The sequence below is a fragment of the Agelaius tricolor genome, unplaced genomic scaffold, assembly GCF_023055355.1.
Source record: "Agelaius tricolor isolate 1412-34295 unplaced genomic scaffold, bAgeTri1.0.p SCAF_25, whole genome shotgun sequence".
Classification (NCBI taxonomy): domain Eukaryota; kingdom Metazoa; phylum Chordata; class Aves; order Passeriformes; family Icteridae; genus Agelaius; species Agelaius tricolor.
The window spans coordinates 5,320,954-5,342,552 of record NW_027269285.1 but is presented as its reverse complement, the minus strand read 5'-3'; the positions used below and the strand labels follow the sequence as shown (position 1 = coordinate 5,342,552).

Sequence of the window (21,599 nt, the reverse complement as noted above, 5' to 3'; positions counted from 1 at the left end):
ACAGTAAATCCTGAAAATTCGACAGCATTAATGCCAAAATTAGAAAACTCACAAAAATCTTTTAATAATTTTCAGCTAACAGACTGGTTTGAAAAACACCAATCACTTGTTTTTGAAATTTTTGAAAGTTTAATAGTAATAAAATGGTTATAAAAATAGTAATACAATTAGAATAATAATAATTAGGACAATTTGAATTAGAACAAGATGAGATAACAAAAACAAAGAGTTACAGACGTCTGGGTACCTTTTTCTGGGCAGCACCAGCCTGAAAAAGGACCCACGTTAACAAAGGATTAACCCTGAAAAGCAACAGCCTGTTGTATAGTTATACACTTCATACATGGTGCATAAATTCCATTCAAATACAGGATTCTGTCTGCTCATCATCAACTTCTTCCTTCTAATCCTAACAGCACCTTGGAGGTAGGAAGAAGTTCATTTCTTCTGATAATGGAGCAATAAATTCTCTTTCTCTGACAGATTTAGGTGTCCTGTGGCTGCTAGTTCACTGCAAGTCCTTTCTTTAAAAAAAGTATCTTACATAGCATAGTTTCTATTTTAACAGTTTTTGTAACCGAAAACTATATTTAACACACAACTTAAGAGAATTAATACAGCATTACTTTCTAACACAACACATAGAATATTAATTTTATTATTTCTGAAAAGCCAATCATCAAATACATGCATTTTTCACAATCCCCACTCTTATTCTTTGTAAATCATTTGGCTTGAGCAATATTTCTTATCTACTTGCATCTTCTGGACTATGCTGGCAAAATAAAACAGGGGATTACACAAGGAAGAAATATAAAAACAGTTGTAACACATAAAATGAAAGATCTTAATTTCTTCTAATACATTACCCCACCCAGCTAGGTTTTAACATTGTTTTCTAATTTTTGGACTGGTACCTCAGTTATTATATGCATATATATATTTTTTTCTTCTTTGATTTCTTTTGCTTTTTCTAGAATGACTTTTCTGTGCTCATCAATTTTCAACAATCTGATATATTAAACTTTCCACAAACACCCCCTTCTTTGGCCAATAAATAGTCTAAAGCCAACCTATTCTGATACCCTACAGGTTTTGTTTGGCTTAGCTGGCTTGATAATAACTCTAAGCCTGGGCAGCTCCATTTGCTATCATCTCCATAACTGCTTGGAGTCTTGTGATACGACTCAATTGATAATTTGGGGTCAATACAGAGTTAAATTGCTGTGTTGGTTTTACCTTTTTGTTTATTATTTGTTTTTTTACCAAATCTTGAACCATATCTTCAAGATTAAATGTAAAACAAATCCATCTCTCTCCTTTTGGACATTCAATTCCCAATCTATTACCACATTTTCCTAAGTTTCTTGTAATCCAATAATTTACTCCGTTTTGCCTACAGGTTCTTAATTTGGATGGGTTATACCAGTGGCTGTTGACATAGGTGTGAGTAATAAAAGAGGAACTTTGGTTTCTTTCCCTGTGATGCTTTCTGTAGCATTTGTGACACGATCTTGCTGGTATCCCGAAAGGGAAAAGGGAACAAATGAGTGCCAGAAACAGGAATACCAGAGGCCCAGTATGGTTTATACTCCCACCTCCCATGCCTGTGAGGTTGCAGCCCACAGCAGGTGTATTTGATCTTCTCAGTGGCAAAATACAGAGGCCAATCTGGTCTTGCCCTCTATTTCCTTGTCACTTTCTCTTAACTAATTTCCAGGCAAATTGGTTTTGACACCCCTTAACTGTGGTCTCTTACTATTCTTCAGGTATCTCTCATTCACCAGGCACTAATAATTCCCATCCACAAAGCTAAGTTATTACTTTCACACTTTTTGCAATAAGAGCATAAATTTTGTGAACTACAATAATAATTATTCTCGCAATTCAAGCATTTACTTATAACCCAGCTAGCATGTCCAGTATTGGAATGAATCAAATAAAGTTTACTGATGGAAATGGTAATTCCCCTTCTCCCCTGTACAATTCACAGGCTAAGGTCAGAACACAAAAACAGTCTTGATCCTTCTATCTGGAGTATTCCTCCCCTAAGGAGATGTTTTATTCAGGCAGTGCTTGAAACCAGTGGTATAAGCGTTGTCTTAATCTTAATTCTGTGTTATTCTTTGTACATTTCTTGGATCATTTGCCTTTTTCCAAACTATTACCACTCAGTCTCCATTGGAAAGTCAGTTTGGTATCACCCAGTTTAAATGTGATATTCCATTCCTCAGGTTTCTTCACAAGTCCTTTGATTCTGCTGTGGCTTACTGAGTCTAACATCTTTGATATATAGGCTACCAAATATTTTTTTACTCTTCCTTACTCTTGAATTAAAATTTTATGAGCTACTCCATTTTCTGTATTTATGTATAAATGATAAAGGATTTTTCTAACAAAGGTAAGCTTAAAGCTGGTACTTAGGCTAGTTTTAACTTAACTCTTTTAGTTTAGCAATATCTTCTTTGGTCTGCTTTATATCATCTCCTTCTGTCAATTTTTTTCATACACAAATTTTGCTACTTGTGCGTACCCCTCAATCTATAATATTTCAATAATCTAGGTAATTTTCTGATCTCTCTCTTTGAAGAGGGAGGGAGAATGAATAAAATTCTTGCAATTTTCTCATGGTTGGTTTTCTAGCTACTTTTATTTATTAAGTGTCTAAGCTATTTTAGCACTGGGTAGTGAGTCTGAGTTCTTTTATTAACCTTTTGGTTGTTTCTTCATTGCCTGCTTGCTGAGTTCTAGTTATATTCAGAGTCACTTGTTGAAGTGTGAAGGTTAAAAGTTATAGGAAATGGCAAAAGGAGCACTGGTGGCTTCTTGGGGAGAAAAGGGAGGGTGAACTCGTGAAGAACCAAGACACGAGAGCAGGATTTCAGTGAACTACAGACACCCCAGTGTTTATTAACTCCAGACCAGTGGCACAGGCACTCTGCTTGCTGCAGGCACGGGATCTCTCCCCACACTCTAAGCCTGCTCCTTGAGCCTCTTGAGCAGCTCCCGCAGCTGCTCGATCTGGGCGGAGACGCTGCTCTTGGCGGTGCCGCCCGCGGCCGTGTACTGCTCCACGCTGCTCAGCACGCTGAACACCTGCGCCACGTCGCTGCCAAACAGGGGGCTGGGGGCACAGCGGGGGCTCTCAGGGGCTGCTCCCCGTGCCCAGAGCCCGGGGAGAGGCTCAGGGAGTGAGGATGGAGCCTTTGCCCCAGGGGAAACGCTCCTGAGCTTCTGCTGGCTCCATGGGGATACCGAGGAACTTCAGAGCCAAACCCCTCTGGGGGCTTCCTGCTCAGGGCAGAGGTGTCTCCCAGCCCTTCCCTCCTGCCCATGCCCATTCCACCCTGCTGGAGTTGTTCCCCTCCAGTGTTTCAGCCCCAGCAGGAGCAGCTGGGATATTCAGGGATATTCTGTCACCTCAGAAATGTTGAGGTGCTGCCCTGCCCAGGCACTTTGGGGAAGGCAGATCAGGGAGGCTGAGCCCTGCCTGTGCAGGGAAATGAAATAACAGAGGTACAAACCTGATGCTCTTCAGGTCCTCCAGGCTGAGGTTGTTGATGGTGAGGCCTTTGGTCTCGGCGAGGTGGACGGCCTTGCCAGCAGCAATGTGGGCTTGTCTGAAGGGCATCTGCAGGGGGAAGCAGAGGTGGCACTCAGTGACCAGGCAGCTGGGCTGCTTTTCCATGAGGAAAATGCATGTGCTGCTTTCTCAGCTGGCCTGTTTTCCCTTAGGGCAATGCAAGCTGAATCTGGCAGTGCAGGCGTGGAAGAGGGGAGGATTTAGGAATAAATTATGATCAAGTAATTTGGGTGTAAATTCCTATGAAGTCCCCCAGGTAGCACTGCTTGAGATGCATGTAAAGGATGTGTTTTCAGCTCTCATGGCTGTTGACTGCTCATCACCCTGGGGTCTCATCCCAGCTCCTCACTGAGCAGTTCTGCATCCACAGAAATCCCAGCTCCAGCTCTCCCTCTGGCACTTACTCCTTTGTGAACCAAGTAGAGAGCCAGGTCAGATGACAGGATCTCAGGGCTCAGTGCCTTCTCCATGTTCTCCTTGTTGATCTGCAGAAAGGAGGGGCAGAGGGAGATGTTATCTACCATCAGCTCCTCCTGGGGCACATGAGCTCTTAGAGGGACCAAAATGAGCAGTGTGGGTGAGGCACTGAAGAATTTTCATTTTAGGATCAGTCTGGAGCCCTGTCCCCTGTGTTACTCACAGAATGTGCTCCATGTTCAATACTTAAAAGATGAAGCTTTACCTGGAGGGTGGAAATCACTCCAGTGGCAACCTGGAGCACAGCATTCAGGGTGTCCACGACATCAAAGACAGCCTCCTTGTCCTCCTGTGGTGGAACAGTGATGGAAATGGCTCTGAGCCAGCCTGAGTGCAGCACAGCAGAGCAGGGATGTGATCCCAGAGGCTCCTGCCATGGCACTCAGGGGGTCACCTGCAGCATCCCCTCCCTCAGCCCCTTTCCCAGCACACAGAAAGGGAGTGCTGGGACAGCTCAAGGGCAGGGAGTGACTGTGTCTGCTCAGAGAGAGGGTGTGGAGAGGAACGAGGGCTCTACCTGCAGGTCCTTGTTGTAGGTGCTCGGGAGTCCTTTGAGGACCATCAGAATTGCAGCCAACTGCAGAGGGAACAGCAGAGGCAGGGAGTGAGCCACAGAGCAAAGCACAGCCCCAGAACCCACAGCTCTTTACAAAGAAAAAGGCAAAGAAAAAGGAGATTGTCCAGCCCCAACAGGAGCAGTTTCCTCTCCCTCCTCCTCCTTTTTGGGGCTCACCCGTCCGAACACTCGCCCGGCTTTGCTGCGGATCAGCTCCAGACTGTCGGGGTTCTTCTTCTGAGGCATCAGGCTGCTGCCAGAGCTGCAGGGAAGGTGTGTGGAGTGCACTGGTGAGCAAAACCCTCTGGCTGAAATCCCTGTTCCTGCCCTCTGAAAGGAACCTCTAAATCCCCTTTCCTTGTACTCCTCTTTAGGTGTAGGAAGTCAGTGAACAGAGGGTGCCAAGTTTCTCATGTTTCCCACAGCAAAGCCTTTGGTTTTACACCTTGTCTGGAGCTCCCACACTGTCCCACCTCTCACAGAGAAAGGAAAAGGAGGCTCCCCCTCCAAGCCACTGCAAAGGTGGTGTCAGCAGGCCACACTAAGTGATCCCAGGGAGGGAGGGCTGTGGCTGTGCCACCCTGCAGACAAGGAGTCTGTTGGGATTGCAAGGAAGGGCCTTGGCAGCATTCCCAGCACAGGAGGAAGTTCTCTCTGCCAGCAGGTCCTGGACAGGAGTTGCTGGTGAATGTAAACTTGGTTAAGTTACCAGAATGACAAATTAGTGTCCATTGCTCAGGAATATTCACTCTGATGGTGCCTTCATGCCAGGCTCTTGGTGCTGGGTCAGCCTCACCCAGCACAGGGAGCTGAGGTGCACAGACAGACCCCAAGCACTGCCTCACCCAGCACAGGGAGCTGAGGAGAATCCCTCACCAGAGACCAAAAACCTACCAGTAGGTATCAGAGAGGGTCAGGAAGCCAAACTCGCTGGTGCTGTAGATGATGAGATCCTCAGCCATCTTGCTGAGGTGGATCATCAGCAGGGTGGCAGCAGAGAGGAATTCCACTGCAGGGAAGGCAGGAAATCAGGAGGGGAAAAGGTGCTTGGACAAGCCAGGGAGCCCTGACTGGGGCTTTACATCCTAGTGATGGATTTCAGTCCCTTATTAAGGAAGGGAACTGGAAAGGTGTCAGGAGCTGCTTCCCCCCGTGCTGGGAAGCTTTGGCTGTGCTTACCCACAAAGTCCCTCTCGCTGACGGCATCCATGCTGTTCAGGCTGATGGAGGCAAAGTCCAGCTCTGCAAGCAAGGGGATGGACACAGGAGCTCACACTGGCCCTGGCAGGAGCCTGAATGCACCAGGCTGCCCCAGAGGAGGTGACTGTGAGCCCTGGAGCAGTCCCAACAACACAAACATGTTTAGTGGGGGTTTTGTTATGATCCCAGACAGGCAGAGTGCAGCAGGGGCTGCTCTTTTTCCCACCTCACTGGCACTGCCTGCCTCTGCATCAAAAATCCTGGAAAATGAAAGGCTCTGGCTCCAGGATGGGGCACTGTGGTGCCAACCCCTCCCTCCCAGCTGGGACAGGCACTCCCATGCCCCTCAGGCCCAGGATAACATTTACCACTGCGCAGCAGCTCCCTGTCGATTTCCAGGGGGTTTCCAGCCAGAGCTCCACTGCCAGGGGAGAGAGAAACAGAAATCAAGCAATCCTCCTTTCATATCCGTGCAAAGCTGAGCTCTGGGAAGCAGGGAAGGCACCCCTGAAGTCTTTGCAGAGCAAAGCAAGGCCAAATGATCACACAAACAGTAGATCTTACCTTCCCAAAGGCAAGACATTGATCCTCTTTTTTATCTCTCCCAGGCGCTCAGAATCACGGGTCAGAGCAACAGCATGGCTGGGGAAGGACAAGGGAGAGAGAGCACGTGAAACAGGGAATGTTCATTATCCTGCCATGCCTGGAGCCCAGGATCCCCCTTCAAACATGAGGTTGGAGTGGAGCCTGGACAGAGCCAGGGGACACAGGGAGTTCCTGTTCCAGTTTGCAGGGCTCCCTCGGGGTTGTCCCCAGCCCTGGCTGTCCCCTCAGCAGAGCAGGGCCCCGAGGGTGGGGAGGGTGGGAGGTGCTCACCTGAGCAAGAACTGGCTCCATCGGATGGGCTGAGCTTTCTGCAGGTGGGTGTAGCCAGGCAGGATCACATCGATTTCTCTGGGAGGGAAGGGACAGAGAGGTGAGCAGCAGGGACAGCAGGAAGGACAGGGACACACCAGGGCTCCTGGCAAGGTCACAAACTGAGCATCTTTAGCCTGTGCTGGTCCATCTCCTGTCAGCCTTCAAACCAAGCACACTGGGTTTAGCTATTCCAGAGCAGTGAATCTGCCTTGGGCCTCCTGGAAAGTTGCCTGGAGCAGCAACCCCTCAGGGCAGGCAAGGATTCTCCACCCCAGCTCTGCAGTGTGAGGAGCAGAGCCAGACAGGGAGGTAACACAGCTGAGCTTTTTCTCCTTCAGGAAAACCTGAAACATTTTTTCCACTCCTTCAGATGGGTTTGGTGCCTTCCAGAATCTTGTGTGGACCTCCCACCTCAACTCCTTTGCCAGGCATGAAGGAAAGTTTCTCTGAGGGATGAGGAAAGTTTCTGTGAGGTGAACTCTAGAGAAAAAGGGGCTGCTGTGTCCCCTGGGCTACCCCAACCTGCCTGGCTGTAACTCCCTGCACAGGAGACCCTGCTGCTGCCCAGTGGGGTCAGACAAAGGAGAAACCAAAGAATCTGCTGCCCCAAAAAGGCCAAAGTTATGGAAAACAGGGACTGAGGGAAAGGACTCACATGGCAGCACGTTCCACCAGGGTCTTAATGAGCTGTAGGAGGTGCGTGGAGATGATGGAGAGGGAATTCTTCATGAACAGCTTCAGGTCAGTCACAACCTGTGGGGGATTGGCCACAAAGAATGTCACATATGCAGTGACAGCAAGGCAAACCCCTCCTTGTCCTGTGTGATGGGGATGTGTATCTTCTCCCCATCATTTGGTTGTATTTCTGTGGTCGTGTCAGCATTTCTTGGTCTCCTGAAATGAGGTAGAGGAGGAATACAGAAGGAGAAACAAAAATATTCTGTCCATACCTGATCATTCCTGCTTCTGCCAGTGTGCAACTTCCCAGCTACATCTCCAATCAGCTCCTGAAGACAAGAGCAGGATTTCTGTCAGCATCTCTGTGTTCTAAACAGGACAATCCACAGGAGCACATCTCCCTGCCTGGAAGGGACTCAGCTCCAGGATCCTGTGAGTAACCCTGGGATGTGTTCTGGGGAAGGGCACCTTTGGGTTCTGGGCTTGTACAGTGCCACAAAAGGGGGCTTGGAGACCCTTGGCTGTGCCCCAGGGGGTTCAGTGCCAGCAGCTCTAAAGGGATTCCCCAGAGGGACAGAGGGACAAGGCCTGAATGTCAGGCAGAGGATCAGGAAGAGGAGGCTGGAGGAGCCAAACCTTCAGCCTGCGCTCGTTGGCAGTGTGGATGTCCTCATCAGTCTGGATCACACCAAAGACTCCCTTGGACCATTCCTCAGAGATCTGCAAACAGCACAAACATCACAGTTACCCTGCTGTGCCTGGGCCTGTGAGTGTCCCCAGCAAACCCCAGCTCCTGGCATTCCCAGAAGTCTCATGCAAACTCTGGCATTCAGGCTGCTCACTGCATCCTGATATTCCATGCTATTGGTGGGATTCACCTCTCTATCCATGATAACCCTGCAGTGTTATGGAGGATTTAAGCATTGCAAGGAAAAATTGTGGTTAAATATCAGTGATTTCTTTAGCATCATCCACAAAACCTTTCCTATAAAGCATTGTACAGACTCACCATTGTCCAAGGTGGGTGAGCAACAACAATGGATATTTTATAAAAGCACTTCTCTCCTGCCTCCTCTTCCCCCTACACCTGCTATGCATTGCCTCCTGCCAAGCTGGGCAGCCAGACTCAAAATTCCACGTGCCAGCAGGAAAAGGATGTTCCTAGCTCCCACTGAAATGATTCCTAGTGACTGCTCAGTCTGAAGAGGACACGAGGACATTTAAAGGCACTCTTTAAAACAGCAAGATGCTGTCAGGCAAGGAAAGATTCATTCCAGCACATACAAGAAGTTGTGAAGGGAAGAAATACCTTTTCCAGGCCACTCAGGATCTTCTCCAGCTCAGTTTTGGACAGGATTCCAGCCTTCTCCAAGGCTTTGGCATAAGCCATGCTCCCCTGGATGTCCACCTCAGACAGTCTCTGATCAACAGTAATGGAAGCGCTGAGCATCTCCATGATGGGATCTGTGCTCCCCACAAACCTTCCTGCCATCATTTTGTCCCCCTGCAAGAAATGAAGGGAAGAGACACAGATTTATGGATATATCCCCTAAAAATCAATTCATGTCATCCTTGTCAGGGTAAAACTGAGGAGCACCTCAGGGATGGTTTTATTCAGTCTATACCCTGGACTTAGAGCATGTCACTGTCACTAGAATTTAGCCCTTGAGGTTACAGGTCTGGCTTGGGGGGGGATCCTCCAAGATATTTGACTTCTGCAGGACTCTCTGAAAATAAACATCAGGGCATGTGGTGCAAGACCAGCATGGAACTCTATTTTAGGGCAGCTGCTGATCTCTGACCCTTTGATGGACTCCGACAAAAAAAAAAAAAAAGAAAAAAAAAAAGAGGTAAAGGAGTCAGGGATAAAGTGAAAAAATCGAAACAATCCCACTCTTTTAGGGAGACTGGAAGAAAATATTCAGCTGACAAGGAGCTGTGGGCCAGCACAAGCCACACGCTCTAAGCCACTCCTGTAACTACAAAGTTACTACAAAACTACAAAAATCAGGATAAAGGAGCAGGTTGCAGAAAGGGAGGCCTGGGTGTCTTTCGGTGTTACAAATGTTCGAATGAGATGCAAAGGGAAGAGAAAACCCCAGAGCAGCCCCAGAAGGGCTCGGCGGGTGCGCGGCGCCGGGCGGGCGGCGGAGCTACCATGGACAGCGGGCAGGGACCGGCAGCGGCGGCTCCTTTCCCCAGGGACTGGCGCAGGGAAGGGCAGGAGGGAGCCTGAGGGGCAGGATGAGGGCTCGGGGTGCCGGAGCTCTGAATTTGTCCGCAGGAGCTGCCGCGGGGGGGAAATGGGAGAAAAAAACCCCAAAGTTTGGCATCTCCTCGCTGGACCCGCCGTGATGGGCAGAGGGGACGGGGAGTGAATGGTGCTGCTGGAGGGAAGGGCTGGGGTGGGAAGAGGTGTCCAGGTACATCTTCACTGCCGGGATCAGAGCTGGGACTGTGGATTATTGCAGCAAAGACGTTCGCTGTGCCCTTTTCCACGGAAAACCACTCACAGAATCATGAAGATTGGAAAAGACCTCCAAGATCAGTGAGCCCAACACTGCCAGGACCACCCTAACCCACATCCCTCAGAACCACACCAGGGGTGCTGATCCCACCCGTTCCAAAGGGAGCAGAGAAGGACCCGCAGCAAAGCCAAGCTCCCCCTCACCTCGGCTGCCATTTCGGACGACGTTTTGCTCGTTTGTGCAGCGATGCTGGCACTTGGTGCAACCTGCGGGACAGCGCGGAGATGCTCAGCTGCCGCCGTGCCCCTCCCGGTTCCCCGGACACCCCTCCCGGTGCGTTCCCGGTTCCCCGGACACCCCTCCTGGTGCGCTCCCTGTTCCCTGAGCATCACTCCCGGTGCGCTCCCGGTTCCCCGGGCATCACTCCCGGTGCGCTCCCGGTGTGCTCCCAATTTCCCGGGCACCGCTCCCGGTGCACTCCCAATTTCTCGGGCATCGTTCCAGGTGCGCTCCCAAGCCCCCGGGCATCTCTCCCGGTGCGCTCCCAATTCCCCGGGCATCACTCCCTGCCCCGCTCCCGGTGCTTTCCCGGTTCTCCGGGCATCACTCCCTGCCCAGCTCCCGGTTCTCCGGGCATGGCTCCCTGCCCCGCTCCCGGTTTCCCGGGGCACGGCTCCCTGCCCAGCTCCCGGTGCGCTCCCGATTCCCCGGGCATCACTCCCTGCCCAGCTCCCGGTTCCCCGGGCACGGCTCCCTGCCCAGCTCCCGGTGCGCTCCCGGTTCCCCGGGCACCGCTCACCTGCTCCGCACGCAGCCCCGGCCGCTCTGTGGCTCGCTGCTCCCCGGCCCCGCTGCCCCGCTTTTACAGCCCTCGGCTCGGGGCTGGCGGCTCGGCCCGCCCCGCCGGGGCGGGGTGTGCCCGGGGCCGGCCCCGCTCGGGTCCCCCCCGTGTCCCCCGTGTCCCTTCCCACCCCTGCGCTGCTCGGGCACTGGGGGTGCTTTGGACAGGGAGGCTTGGGAGGGATGCTCGAGTGGTGCTTCTCACCTGGTGTAGCTCCAGGAACATCCTTGGAATGCTTTTCTGGCAGCATCCATCTCTCTGTGTCACACCCCTCTAACGAGCAATCTTTAATATGAACAGAACTGATCCGGTGTTCTGTGCCCATGGACACCCAGCAAACACAAAAAAACAAACAGGAGCCTCTTGTTTCCCATCTCTGCATGGATGAAAGTGTTCACCCCACCTGGAAAGATGCTGCAGCCCCAGATTTGGGGCTGCCCTGCTGTCCCCAGGTTGTGGGGTCACCTGAGAGCCTCGGGCAGTGGCTGTGGGGCTTGGAGTTCTACTTGTGGCAATAACCTCTGTCTTAAACTCATCACACCCTCAGTGTCATGGAAAGAGGTGACTGGTGGAAAGCACAAGGGACCTTTCAGAGCAGCAAAGCTGGGGCTCAGCACGAATTTCTCAGTAACTCCTCAGAGAGAGCATTTTCTGCAGCCCCTCCACGGAAAGCTCAATATCTGCTGCTTTCTCCAAGTCAGCTCCTGCAGTGCAATATTTTTCCATGTATGTTGTCCAAACCTCTCACAGAGCTCAGGAAACATATTCCAGCTTTCTCATCCATGTTTTTGCTGGATTTTCCTCCCTTAAACTGACCCTCTTCTTTTTCTACTGTTCTCTCAGTTCTACACCTTATCCCCTTTTCCTTTTTCCACTGGGAAACTGAAACAGTTCCCAATTCTTTTGCAGTCCTGTTTCCTCTTGTGAACTCCCTCATTTTTATCACCTTTCTTGTCTTCCCCACCTTTTCAAAGTGTCCTTGTCCTCACTCTGGGCTTTGTCAGGAGATTGCCAATGTGTTGTGAAAACATTAAGCACTGGGTTTGTAACTAGAGTGAGTGGGTGTAAATAAGATTTTTAGCCAGCCTGTGTCTGATATTACATGTGACAGGGGATGTTCCATCCACATGGGATCTGTGAGCAATGCCACTGTGGATTTAGCAAACTTCCCAGGGATTAGTTGGCTTGGAGTGCTCTGCTCAGCTCCTGCCCCAGTGTGTATCTAGGAAATGATGAGTTCTCTCTTTATTTTTAGCTCAAACAGGCAATAATTATGTTTTCTCTATAATAATCAATGTAGGATGTAGATGAATATTTTTATCATGAGAGTGGAAGTAAACCAAAATACAAGCAGATTTCCTCAACTTAAAAATGAACATTGAAGAAATAGGATTTCTTAAAGATCTTGGAGCTGGAGAGTTGAACTTTTTTGAGGGGAAAAATGCAAAATATACTTTCTAATGTGAACTGAAGTGCATTCTCATTACTGTCTTCTCCATTTGTTCTGGTTTGGATGTCTCTCCACTTCCCATCATTGCCTCTCAGTGATTTATTTGAACCAAAAAGATTCATTTCAAAATCCTCATCCCACTGTTAATACTGGGGAAGTTCTGAAGGAAAAGTCTCCCAATTTTTCCTTTCTGGCACAGGGATGGCAAATTATTCCCACATCAATATTCCCAATATTTTCCCTTTTCGAGGTGAAAATAAGTACTGGAGAGTAAATTGCCAATTCTGCAGCACAGAGAAGTTTAATTAAATACATTTGAATGTTCTCAAAGATCTGAACTTTATTTGTACTTCTGCAATCAATCAGTCTTTCTCTACTATTTTTTGCTGGAAGAGTGCAATGCAGCTCCAAAGGAGCTTTAGTTGCTCTGGAACTCCAATTTTCACAACAGAAATGTGAAGGAAAAGTTCAGATATTCTCAAAGATCTGAACTTTATTTGTACTTCTTTAATCAATCAGTCTCTCTCTACTATTTCACTTTTTTGCTGGAGGAGTGCAATGCTGAGGGAGTGCAGCTCCAGAGGAGCCTTGGTGGCTCTGGAACTCCAATTTTCACAACAGGACAGCGAAGGAAAAGGATGGCAGAAACAGCTACAGTTGCACCTTCTTTTAAAAACATCCTTTTTTTAGCTGTCTTTTTGCTTTGGAGAAAGAAAACAGCTCCACGGGCTGAACGTGCACCGTCAGCTCGGCTGACACGGAGCCCTGCTGACATATTTTTGTTCAAAAAACTTCCAACTTTGTTTTTAACTAATTTTTAAATGTAAAAGACCAAAAAAAAAAAGGGAAAAAAAAAAAAAAGAAAAAAATTAGCCACCATAGGGTGCTGAGGGAAATGCTGAACACAGTAAACATCTTTCATGACAAAGAACACAAATACCCTGCAGATCTGCTGTCAATAGCAAGTCCTGGGCCCCCTGCTTTCAATAGTTAACAGAGGCCCCTCTCTCCCCAAGCCTTGCTGGCAACAATCACAATGTTAAAATGTTGACATGCTAAGCACATTTGGAAAAACCCATGTCTGCATTCCCTATGGATGGTGTAGCATCGCTGTCTACCACCTAAAGAGCAGCAATTAAAGCCAAAGTGACCTTCTCACCTCAGCCCCTGGGTTCTCTCTTGATATTCCTCTTTCAGCGGAGATGGAGCTGAGCCATGCTTGTATTTACAGCCTGCCAGGTTTCCTGTCTCCACTGGGAAACGTTTAGGAAATCTCCATTGGGGGGAAAAAAGCTGTTGGAAAAAAAAGGAGGTGTTTGTGTGGTGCTCCTTCATCCCCAGCGGAGTCTTCGTCGTGGGTTGCAAAAAGCAGCGCTGGTTGGGAAAACGTGTCAGGGAAATGAAAATTTGGGGGAAAAGTGGAAAAAAAACGTGTCAGGAAAGTGAAATTTTGGGGAAAAGGTGGAAAAAACGTGTCAGGAAAGTGAAATTTTTTGGAAAGGATAGAAAGAATGTGTCAGGAAGGCGAAATTTTGGGGAAAGTGGAAAAAAACATGTCAGGAAAGTGAAATTTTTGGGAAAGGATAGATAATATGTGTCAGGAAGGTGAAATTCTGCAGAGAGGGTGGGAAAAAGTCAGGAAAGTGAAATTTTTGGGAAAGGATAGAAAGAATGTGTCAGGAAGGCAAAATTTTGGGGAAAGTGAAAAAAAACATGTCAGGAAAGTGAAATTTTTGGGAAAGGGTGGAAAAAACGTGTCATGAAAGCAAAATTTTGGGGAAAGGGTGGAAAAACGTGTCAGAAGATTGAAATTTTGAGGAAAAAGTGGAAAAAACATGTCAGGAAACTGAAATTTTTGGGAAAAGGTGGAAAGAATGTGTCAGGAAAGTGAAATTTTTGGGAAAGGATAGATAATATGTGTCAGGAAGGTGAAATTCTGCAGAGAGGGTGGGAAAAAGTCAGGAAAGTGAAATTTTTGGGAAAGGATAGAAAGAATGTGTCAGGAAGGCGAAATTTTGGGGAAAGTGGAAAAAAACATGTCAGGAAAGTGAAATTTTTGGGAAAGGGTGGAAAAAACGTGTCATGAAAGCGAAATTTTGGGGAAGGGTGGAAAAATGTGTCAGAAGATTGAAATTTTGAGGAAAAAGTGGAAAAAATGTGTCAGGAAACTGAAATTTTTTGGGAAAAGGTGGAAAAAGTGTGTCAGGAAAGTGAATTTTTTGGGAAAGGATAGATAATATGTGTCAGGAAGGTGAAATTCTGCAGAGAGGGTGGGAAAAAGTCAGGAAAGTGAAATTTTTGGGAAAGGATAGAAAGAATGTGTCAGGAAGGCGAAATTTTGGGGAAAATGGAAAAAAATATGTCAGGAAAGTGAAAATTTTGGGAAAGGGTGGAAAAACGTGTCAGGAAATTGAAATTTTGAGGAAAAAGTGGAAAAAATGTGTCAGGAAACTGAATTTTTTTGGGAAAAGGTGGAAAGAATGTGTCAGGAAAGCAAAATTTTGGTGACAGGGTAGAAAAAATGTGTCAGGAAAATGAATTTTTGGGGAAGGGGTGGAAAAAATATGTCAGGAAAGCGAAATTTTGGTGAACTGGTGGAAATAAATATAATAATTTGCTGCTGGGGGAGAGATATAAAGAGATGTAAAGGATTAGGATTATTGTGCTGAAGGTCCTGAACCCTTGGCTGAAGAGAGTGGTGAGAGGCAAACAAGGATTAGCAAATTTCAGGAATGAAACCCTGAAATATGATTGTCTGGAAATGCACTATTTTCACATGAAACCTGCCATCCTTTCCCTTCTTTGATGCAGCTGCACGTGGAGGGTTTGGGACGTGGCAGAGCAGGCACAAAGCTTTAGCTGTGCCACTTTTGGCCAATTTACAAGGCCAGTTAATCCTGACATGAAAAAGGGCAGCATCCATCACATCCTGTGCTCTGAGTCACACCAGCAGCTCTCAGACCTCTCTCCTGGCTCTTTTTAATTCCACAGGACTCCACAATAAATTATTCTGAGGTGTAAATAAATTTCTATCTGTCTGTGATGGGTGCACATGCCTACCAAAACTTTTTTTTTAGGGGTTTTCAAATTAAAAGGACTGAAAAGCCTTTGCGGTTGGCTTTTCAATTTTGCCCAGCACTTCCAAATCTGGTGATGGAAGTTTCTGGAAAACTGGGAGCTGCTCCTTGCCCACCGTCCTGGCACTGGAGACTGTTCCTAAAGCAGTTTGCTCATGTTACTCTGAATTGGTTTAGGATTTGCAGCACCCCAAGGAGAAGAAAAGGTTTAATTTTGTCTGGTTTGGTCATGGAGAAAACAGTGGCTGGTGGGCTTTGTGCTGGAATTGCAAGGCAGAGGTTGTGGGCACCAGGCTGACCCATTCAGTTCCCTAAATCCCTAAAAGGATCCTAAATCCCAGCTGCAAGCAAGCAAATATATCTGTATGACACTCCTTAGGGAGTCAGAGGTGCTGTGTCTGCATATGAAGTTTTCCCTGAGAGATAATGTCAAAATTAAGGAATTAATATTTCCCTGGCCAGGTAATTTTCCTTGCTGTTTCCATTAGGATTTTCAGCTGTTTGCACCCATTGAAGTTTCACTGGTTTCACTGAGGATGAAAAGAGCTCTTGGAAAATTTAATAGCACAAGGTTTAGACGGGAAAGAGTCACGGTGACAGCTGGGGAAGGCACGGTGCTGATGAATTTGATGTACGGGTGCTTTAAAGGACAACAGGAGTATTACACAACTACCTCAGCCCTGCGGCACTCCGCACGTGGTTAAAGATTTGATTAGAAAGTACTTTCGCGGTACTGTTTTGCCTTTATCACAGTTAATAGCGGCTAATTGCCAATCTGGGTGATTTTCGAGAAAAATTAAACCATTTTCTGTTTGATGTATGCACAAAAGCTGCGGTGAGAGAAGCGCCTTCAGCACTGGCATTGGTGGTTCAGTGGTAGAATTCTCGCCTGCCACGCGGGAGGCCCGGGTTCGATTCCCGGCCAATGCAGTTGGTCTTTTCCCGCCCCTCTCTTTTTTTTTTCTTTTTTTTTTTTTTCAGGTTCCTTATTTCTCCTTCCTTTTCCGCTTCCGTCGCGGCCGCCAAATCCTCCTTCAGTTCCACCGGGTCTCGGCCCGCTGCTCCCCCGCCGAGCCCCGCCGGGCTGCGGCTGTCTGAGGGTAGCGGGAGGATCCTCGGGGAGGCCGCGCCGCGGAGGACAAGATGGAGGTGTAAGGAAGGGCCTGAGGGGGGAGCACAGGGCACGGCCGGGCCTCGGAGCCGCCCTGCCGTGGCCACAGCGGGGCTGCGGGGCATCTCAGCGGGATTTGTGCGGGGAAAATCTCCCTGGGGTGTGTGGGTGCATCTCTGTGGGCGTGGGGGGTGTGTGTGTGTACATCTGTATGTGGTGTGTGGGGCTACATCCATGTCGGCCTGTGCGTGAGGGGTGTGAGGGTGCAATGGATCCGTGAGAGGTGTGAGGGTACAATGGATCCGTGAGAGGTGTGAGGGTACAATGGATCCGTGAGAGGTGTGAGGGTACAATGGATCCGTGAGGGTACAATAAATCCGTGAGGGGTGTGAGAGTGCAATGAATCCATGAGGGTGTGAGGGTACAGTGGATCCGTGAGGGGTGTGAGGTTACAATAAATCCGTGAGGGTACAATAAATCCATGAGGGGTTTATTGCCCCCAGCAGTGAGTTCTGCTCAGTGTTGGAGGAGTTTATTTTATTAAATTTATTTTATTCCTGTCAGGCTGTTGGGGTGAAAAGCAGCGTGGCTCGGCCTGAATCTCGCTCTTGTCGCCTCCTGTCCCCTCCTGTCCCTCCAGCTCCCTCTGCCCTGCGAGAGGTAAAATGGGAATTTTTCATAATTCCCGTGAGCTTTGTGTAGGAGCTGGAAATGCTGGAGAAGGAAAAAACCTGAGGGGTTTGTGCCAGCGATTGCAAACAGAATTCTGAGAGATTGCAAACAGAGAGTCAGAATTTTGGCTGGTGGCTCTTTCAGGCCCTCTTACTGTGTGATTTGGGCACAAAACTATAAGATTTGACCTGTTTTGAAGCTTAAAATCTCACAAGTTCTGTGGGGCCGGTTAAATTTCTAGGTTTAATTTAATTTTAATTTCTCTAATGGGTGGCAGCACTCATGGGATGTATTCCCCAAAGTCACTGAGCTCCTGCAGTCCTGTAATGCAGGGATGCTTTATTATCATTAAATCTTCTCTACTATGAGCATGAAAAACAGAAGTTGATAAAAAGTATTAAACATTTGCTGAAGTACAGGTTTGTATGACAGTCTTAATATGAATAGCAGCCTGCAGAGAAATGAGCTGTTCTGGCTGTTGTACACTGAGAAAAATGTTTTTGATACCATTAATAAAAAAAATCTGTGATGCTTCTTACACATCCACTGAGTTTTTATTAATCTTCTTTTGCCTCCTGCCTGATTTGGAAGGGAAACTTTGCAACTCTCCAAGTTCTTACTGTGGATTTTTCTTACTGGAATTATTCTGTATTTCTTACCAGAATTATCTGTTATTAGAGAAGGGAACTCAGAATACTGTGTTCTTTAAATATACAACATGTGTGAAGCAGCAGACTTAAAAATATGAAGTGTCAGTGATATTTGCAAAGGTGTGATGCCCTGTACTAAGATATTTTTAATATTTGCAGCCCTGCTCAAGAGTATTTTGATTCAGACTAAAATTTGGGCAAATATGAGCTATTTAAAGACTCTACAAAGTGTTTATAGTTTTTGTGTAACCATGAAAATCTTTACCTTTCTGCTTAAGTCTTAATCACATAAAAAATAAGCAAAGTGTTGAGCTGACTGCTTAAAAATACATTAAAATCCATTATTCAGGATTCCTTGTTTCCTGACTGTAAAATTGGTATGTGAGTCAGGACCGAAGGAAATTTTATTTCTATTGCAAAAGTTGATCTGTTTATAATTCAGGTATTTCAGAGCTGTTGAAGATTTGAGACTGACTCGTTGGCAGAAGTGAAAAAAAAGGGTTTTTTTTCTGAATGGCAAAGGTGATTGGAATGAAAAAGGAAAGAAGGAGAGCAGTTGTCTTAAATAATTTCATTCTCAGCCCTCGCCTCCGCAGCCTCATTTGCATGGCCGCGCGTTTGTTTCAGCCTCTTTCAGCCGAAGAATTCCATACGTAATTCTCCCTATAGAATGTCTTTGATCCGCGGGGATTTCTGTAGGGCCCTGCTGAATGCAAACATTCTGAAGACTCGCATTTACCTCCCAACAAAAGCTATATATGGTTTGTGAAACATGAATGAAAAACTAATGCGTGCCTGAGCTCACTTGCTGAAGTTTCACTCGGGTCAGCGGAATGGAAGTTGAAGTTCATCTCAGCGTATTTTAGAAGGTCCTTTTCATTTAAAAACAATGCTAGAACCTGTGGAAGTTTGTGGATGCATTTACCATTTGAAAGTGATGAACGTGACAGTTCTATTCAGGCCATTCTCGGTGCTTAACATCACATTGTACCTTTTTTGTTGTATTTTTTTTTTGCTTTTTCCTAAGCTGCTGTACAGACCTGAGAAAGGCCTTTTTTTCCTTTTGTATGGAAACTTTCTGTTGTTGTGGCTACTGACTGCTCAGCAGAACGTGTTGTTCAGGGAATAGAGGATGTTCTGGGGCAGGTTTTCTCCCTCTTTTTACTTTAAATACATAAATTTACAATATCCAGGAGGGATAAAGGCATGATGTGCTTGGTTCTGCCAGCCTTGGATAAAGATTCTTGTTTAATGAGGACTGAGGAAATAGAAAATGGGAAACTCAGCCTTGCCCTTCATGAAGATGGGAAGAATAAATAAAGAGGAAATGCAATAAATTGGGCTTTTTCACTCAGTACAACACATAAAGCCCTATTTGTGTCTATACACACACACACACATGTGTCCATGGTACTAAAATACTCAGGGTGCTCTTGACTGATAAAGACAATAGTGCTTGTAATCTAAATTCTTTTTCTCATCAGTTTTTATTTTAATAAAATCAGAGGCATTTTTTTCTAAGGAAGAAGCAAAGCAATTCGGTTTGGGTGTGTGAAATTGGGTGAGTGAGTAAAATAGGGTGACTGAGTGAAAGGAGTGTGTTGTACAAGTGTGTAATGATTTATGGGGCAAAGTGTGCAAAATATGCTCAATATTTATGTCACAATTTTACTGACAGCGTGGAAAATACTTTCCAGAGATGGCATCTATAGAATCACCAAAATAAGATGTCTTTTTTTTTAAAGTCCTTTTAGTGTCTGTGAGTGTGCAAAGAAAAGCTTCAAACAGTTCCATTTGGAACATAATGAATTGTTTCCATTTTTCCTTTTAGAAAAGATGCAAATGCTGCATTGCTGAGTAACTTTGAGGTAAGTTTGTCTTTATTCTGCTTTAAAAGCAGCAATTCCAAGCTCTCATCAGGCCCTTGTATAATCTTTGGAAGCTGAAACCTGCAGGGCATTTAGTTTTCCTTGTGTTTGGTTTGGTTTCAAGAAAAAAAAACCTTTAAAGAAGATTTGGAAGAGGTTTTGCTAGTAATGGGTGTTGTAGTACTGTTTGTTTGGTGTTGAGATTATTCTGAAGTATTTTCCTCTCTCATTTTAAGAGGAGTAGAAAGAAATGTTTAATTCACCTGGTTTAATTTAAGCCAGGTAATGGAAATATTTTGCTTTGCTGATTAATTTAATTTTCGGAGCAGTTTTAAGAACTGAGGTGATTTTGTCTGTGTTACTGTATTGCTGCAGCTGCTTTTTATTGCAGCTGTTTCATTCTATTCTGAAATGAATCTTGAAGGGTTTTACCCTGCAAACAGCAGAGCAGCACCTGGTGAGTGTTAATGAGGCATCAGAGAAGAACTCTGCTGAATTTCCTCAGAGGAACAGAGGATGCCCTGTCACCCAAACTGCTGTTCAGTGCCTGGCTGTTGAAATCATGTCCAAATAAATAGCAAATATGATTTTTAAAAGTACTGATTCCCTCCAACTGCTGATCCTTTCCATTTGCTCCTCTTCCCAGTGGCAGTTCCACTGCAGGGCCAACGTTCTGTGAGTCCAGGGATGCTCTGCACACCAGGTTCCATCTCTGTTGTCCTTTGGTGTTTGTTGGCAGAGCTCTCAGCCTGAGTTTGCTTTCAGCATTGACAGGTGTTCCTTTTCCATAGAGGTCTGCAGTCATGGAGGCTTTGTAGCTGATTATGTTCATATTTCTCACTGTCTGGAAATGTTTGGTTTCTGATTTCTCTGGATTTGTCAGTTTGTAATTCTCCAGGCTGGATCTTGAGTGAAGCCAGGTAACAATGAGGGGATGAGCAGTGAAAAGGGCTCTGTTGCTTTGCTCTGGGTACTGACTCTGGCTATATTGCAAAGCCTGAAGCAAAACACCTGGAAAAGTTCCATTCATCTGTTTAAAATAATCACAGCTTTAAAAAAAACCAATTTACATCCTTATTCACCACTCTGGGGCCAAAACATTTCTCATTCCAGTTGTTGGTCCATCCACCAGAACAACCTCACATTTTTTGTTGTTTGACTGGTAGGAATTTCCTGTTCATTTATGATTTCCTGCTGTAATATTTGTAGGTAAAATGCTCTCAGATGCTTTAAACCTCTTTATTTTTATTTTTAGGTGTACCAGTTACTTACTGATCTCAAGCAGCAGCGTAAAGTGAGTGGCAAAACCAAGCAGAGCTCTGGGCAGCAGAATCTGAACACAATCATGTATGAGGTGAGCAGCACTGGGAAAATCCATTTACCAGGTAGCTCAAGCTGCAACAATTCACATCCTTAGAGCTGTACATTAATAATTTAGTATCAAATTTCCCCTGATTCAAATCATAATAAAATGTTTTATCTGCCACTTTTCTGTGGCTGTAGGGTAACTGTGCTGTCAGGGCAAAGTTAGGCAGCTGCTGCTGCTTTTAAAATCTATAAAAGAATTCCAAAATTTCAAACCCCCCAGTTTTCAGCTGTTTAATTTTGTTAGGATTTTTTTAAATTCTAAAAATTCCATCCTTTTAAGACACAGGGCAGAGCTTGCTATCATCTGATGAATTTGTGATATCAACTAATGTGATAATTAAGATGATGATTTCAAAGCTGAGGCACAGATTACATGGTATTTTTAATTAACAGAACTAAATCAATAATTCCCAGCCAAAACAGATAATCTAAATTGGATTTTGATCCAAAGAAAAGCCAAACCCCATGTACAGATAACATCACTTGGCTGCCAGGTGGGGAATAAACATTTCATCCCTTGCTGGGGAGGAATTCTAAGATCTTACAATACAAATACATATACAAATCTTACACTACAAACACAAATTTATTTAAAATAAATGAACAACCTCTCAGAGCCTTGCAGAGGGAGCCATTGTGTGTGTGCTGCAGAATTGCATGAGCAGCAGGCAGCTGAAAGCAC

The 21,599-nt window shown here is 46.0% G+C and overlaps 2 protein-coding genes and 1 non-coding gene across 4 annotated transcripts in view; 2 read left to right on the top strand and 1 right to left on the bottom strand.

Moving 5' to 3' along the window:
* CRCP (CGRP receptor component) overlaps positions 1-21,599 on the top strand; it is a 40,509-nt gene that overhangs the window by 522 nt on the left and 18,388 nt on the right. Inside the window, exons 1-3 of one of the 2 annotated variants that reach the window (XM_071447508.1) lie at positions 16,230-16,399; positions 19,513-19,549; positions 20,805-20,903. In XM_071447508.1, coding sequence (XP_071303609.1) covers positions 16,392-16,399; positions 19,513-19,549; positions 20,805-20,903 — 144 coding nt within the window. In that variant the 5' untranslated portion in view covers positions 16,230-16,391. Of the gene's footprint in view, positions 1-16,229; positions 16,400-19,512; positions 19,550-20,804; positions 20,904-21,599 lie in introns of those variants that run through there. The other variant, XM_071447507.1, reaches the window with a different exon arrangement.
* Positions 2,880-10,782, bottom strand: LOC139599837 (argininosuccinate lyase). The gene is made up of 17 exons (XM_071447506.1): positions 10,680-10,782; positions 10,084-10,146; positions 8,722-8,916; positions 8,049-8,132; positions 7,685-7,741; positions 7,390-7,487; positions 6,693-6,770; positions 6,381-6,458; positions 6,185-6,237; positions 5,796-5,858; positions 5,511-5,625; positions 4,794-4,878; positions 4,578-4,637; positions 4,266-4,349; positions 3,988-4,068; positions 3,525-3,631; positions 2,880-3,124 (listed from the first exon to the last, which is right to left on the bottom strand). The coding sequence occupies exons 2-17, from the start codon at positions 10,093-10,095 to the stop codon at positions 2,974-2,976; spliced, it is 1,401 nt and encodes a 466-aa protein (XP_071303607.1). The 5' UTR covers positions 10,096-10,146; positions 10,680-10,782; the 3' UTR covers positions 2,880-2,973.
* On the top strand, positions 16,108-16,178 carry TRNAG-GCC (transfer RNA glycine (anticodon GCC)). Its single transcript has one exon. It is a non-coding gene; the product is annotated as a tRNA-Gly (tRNA).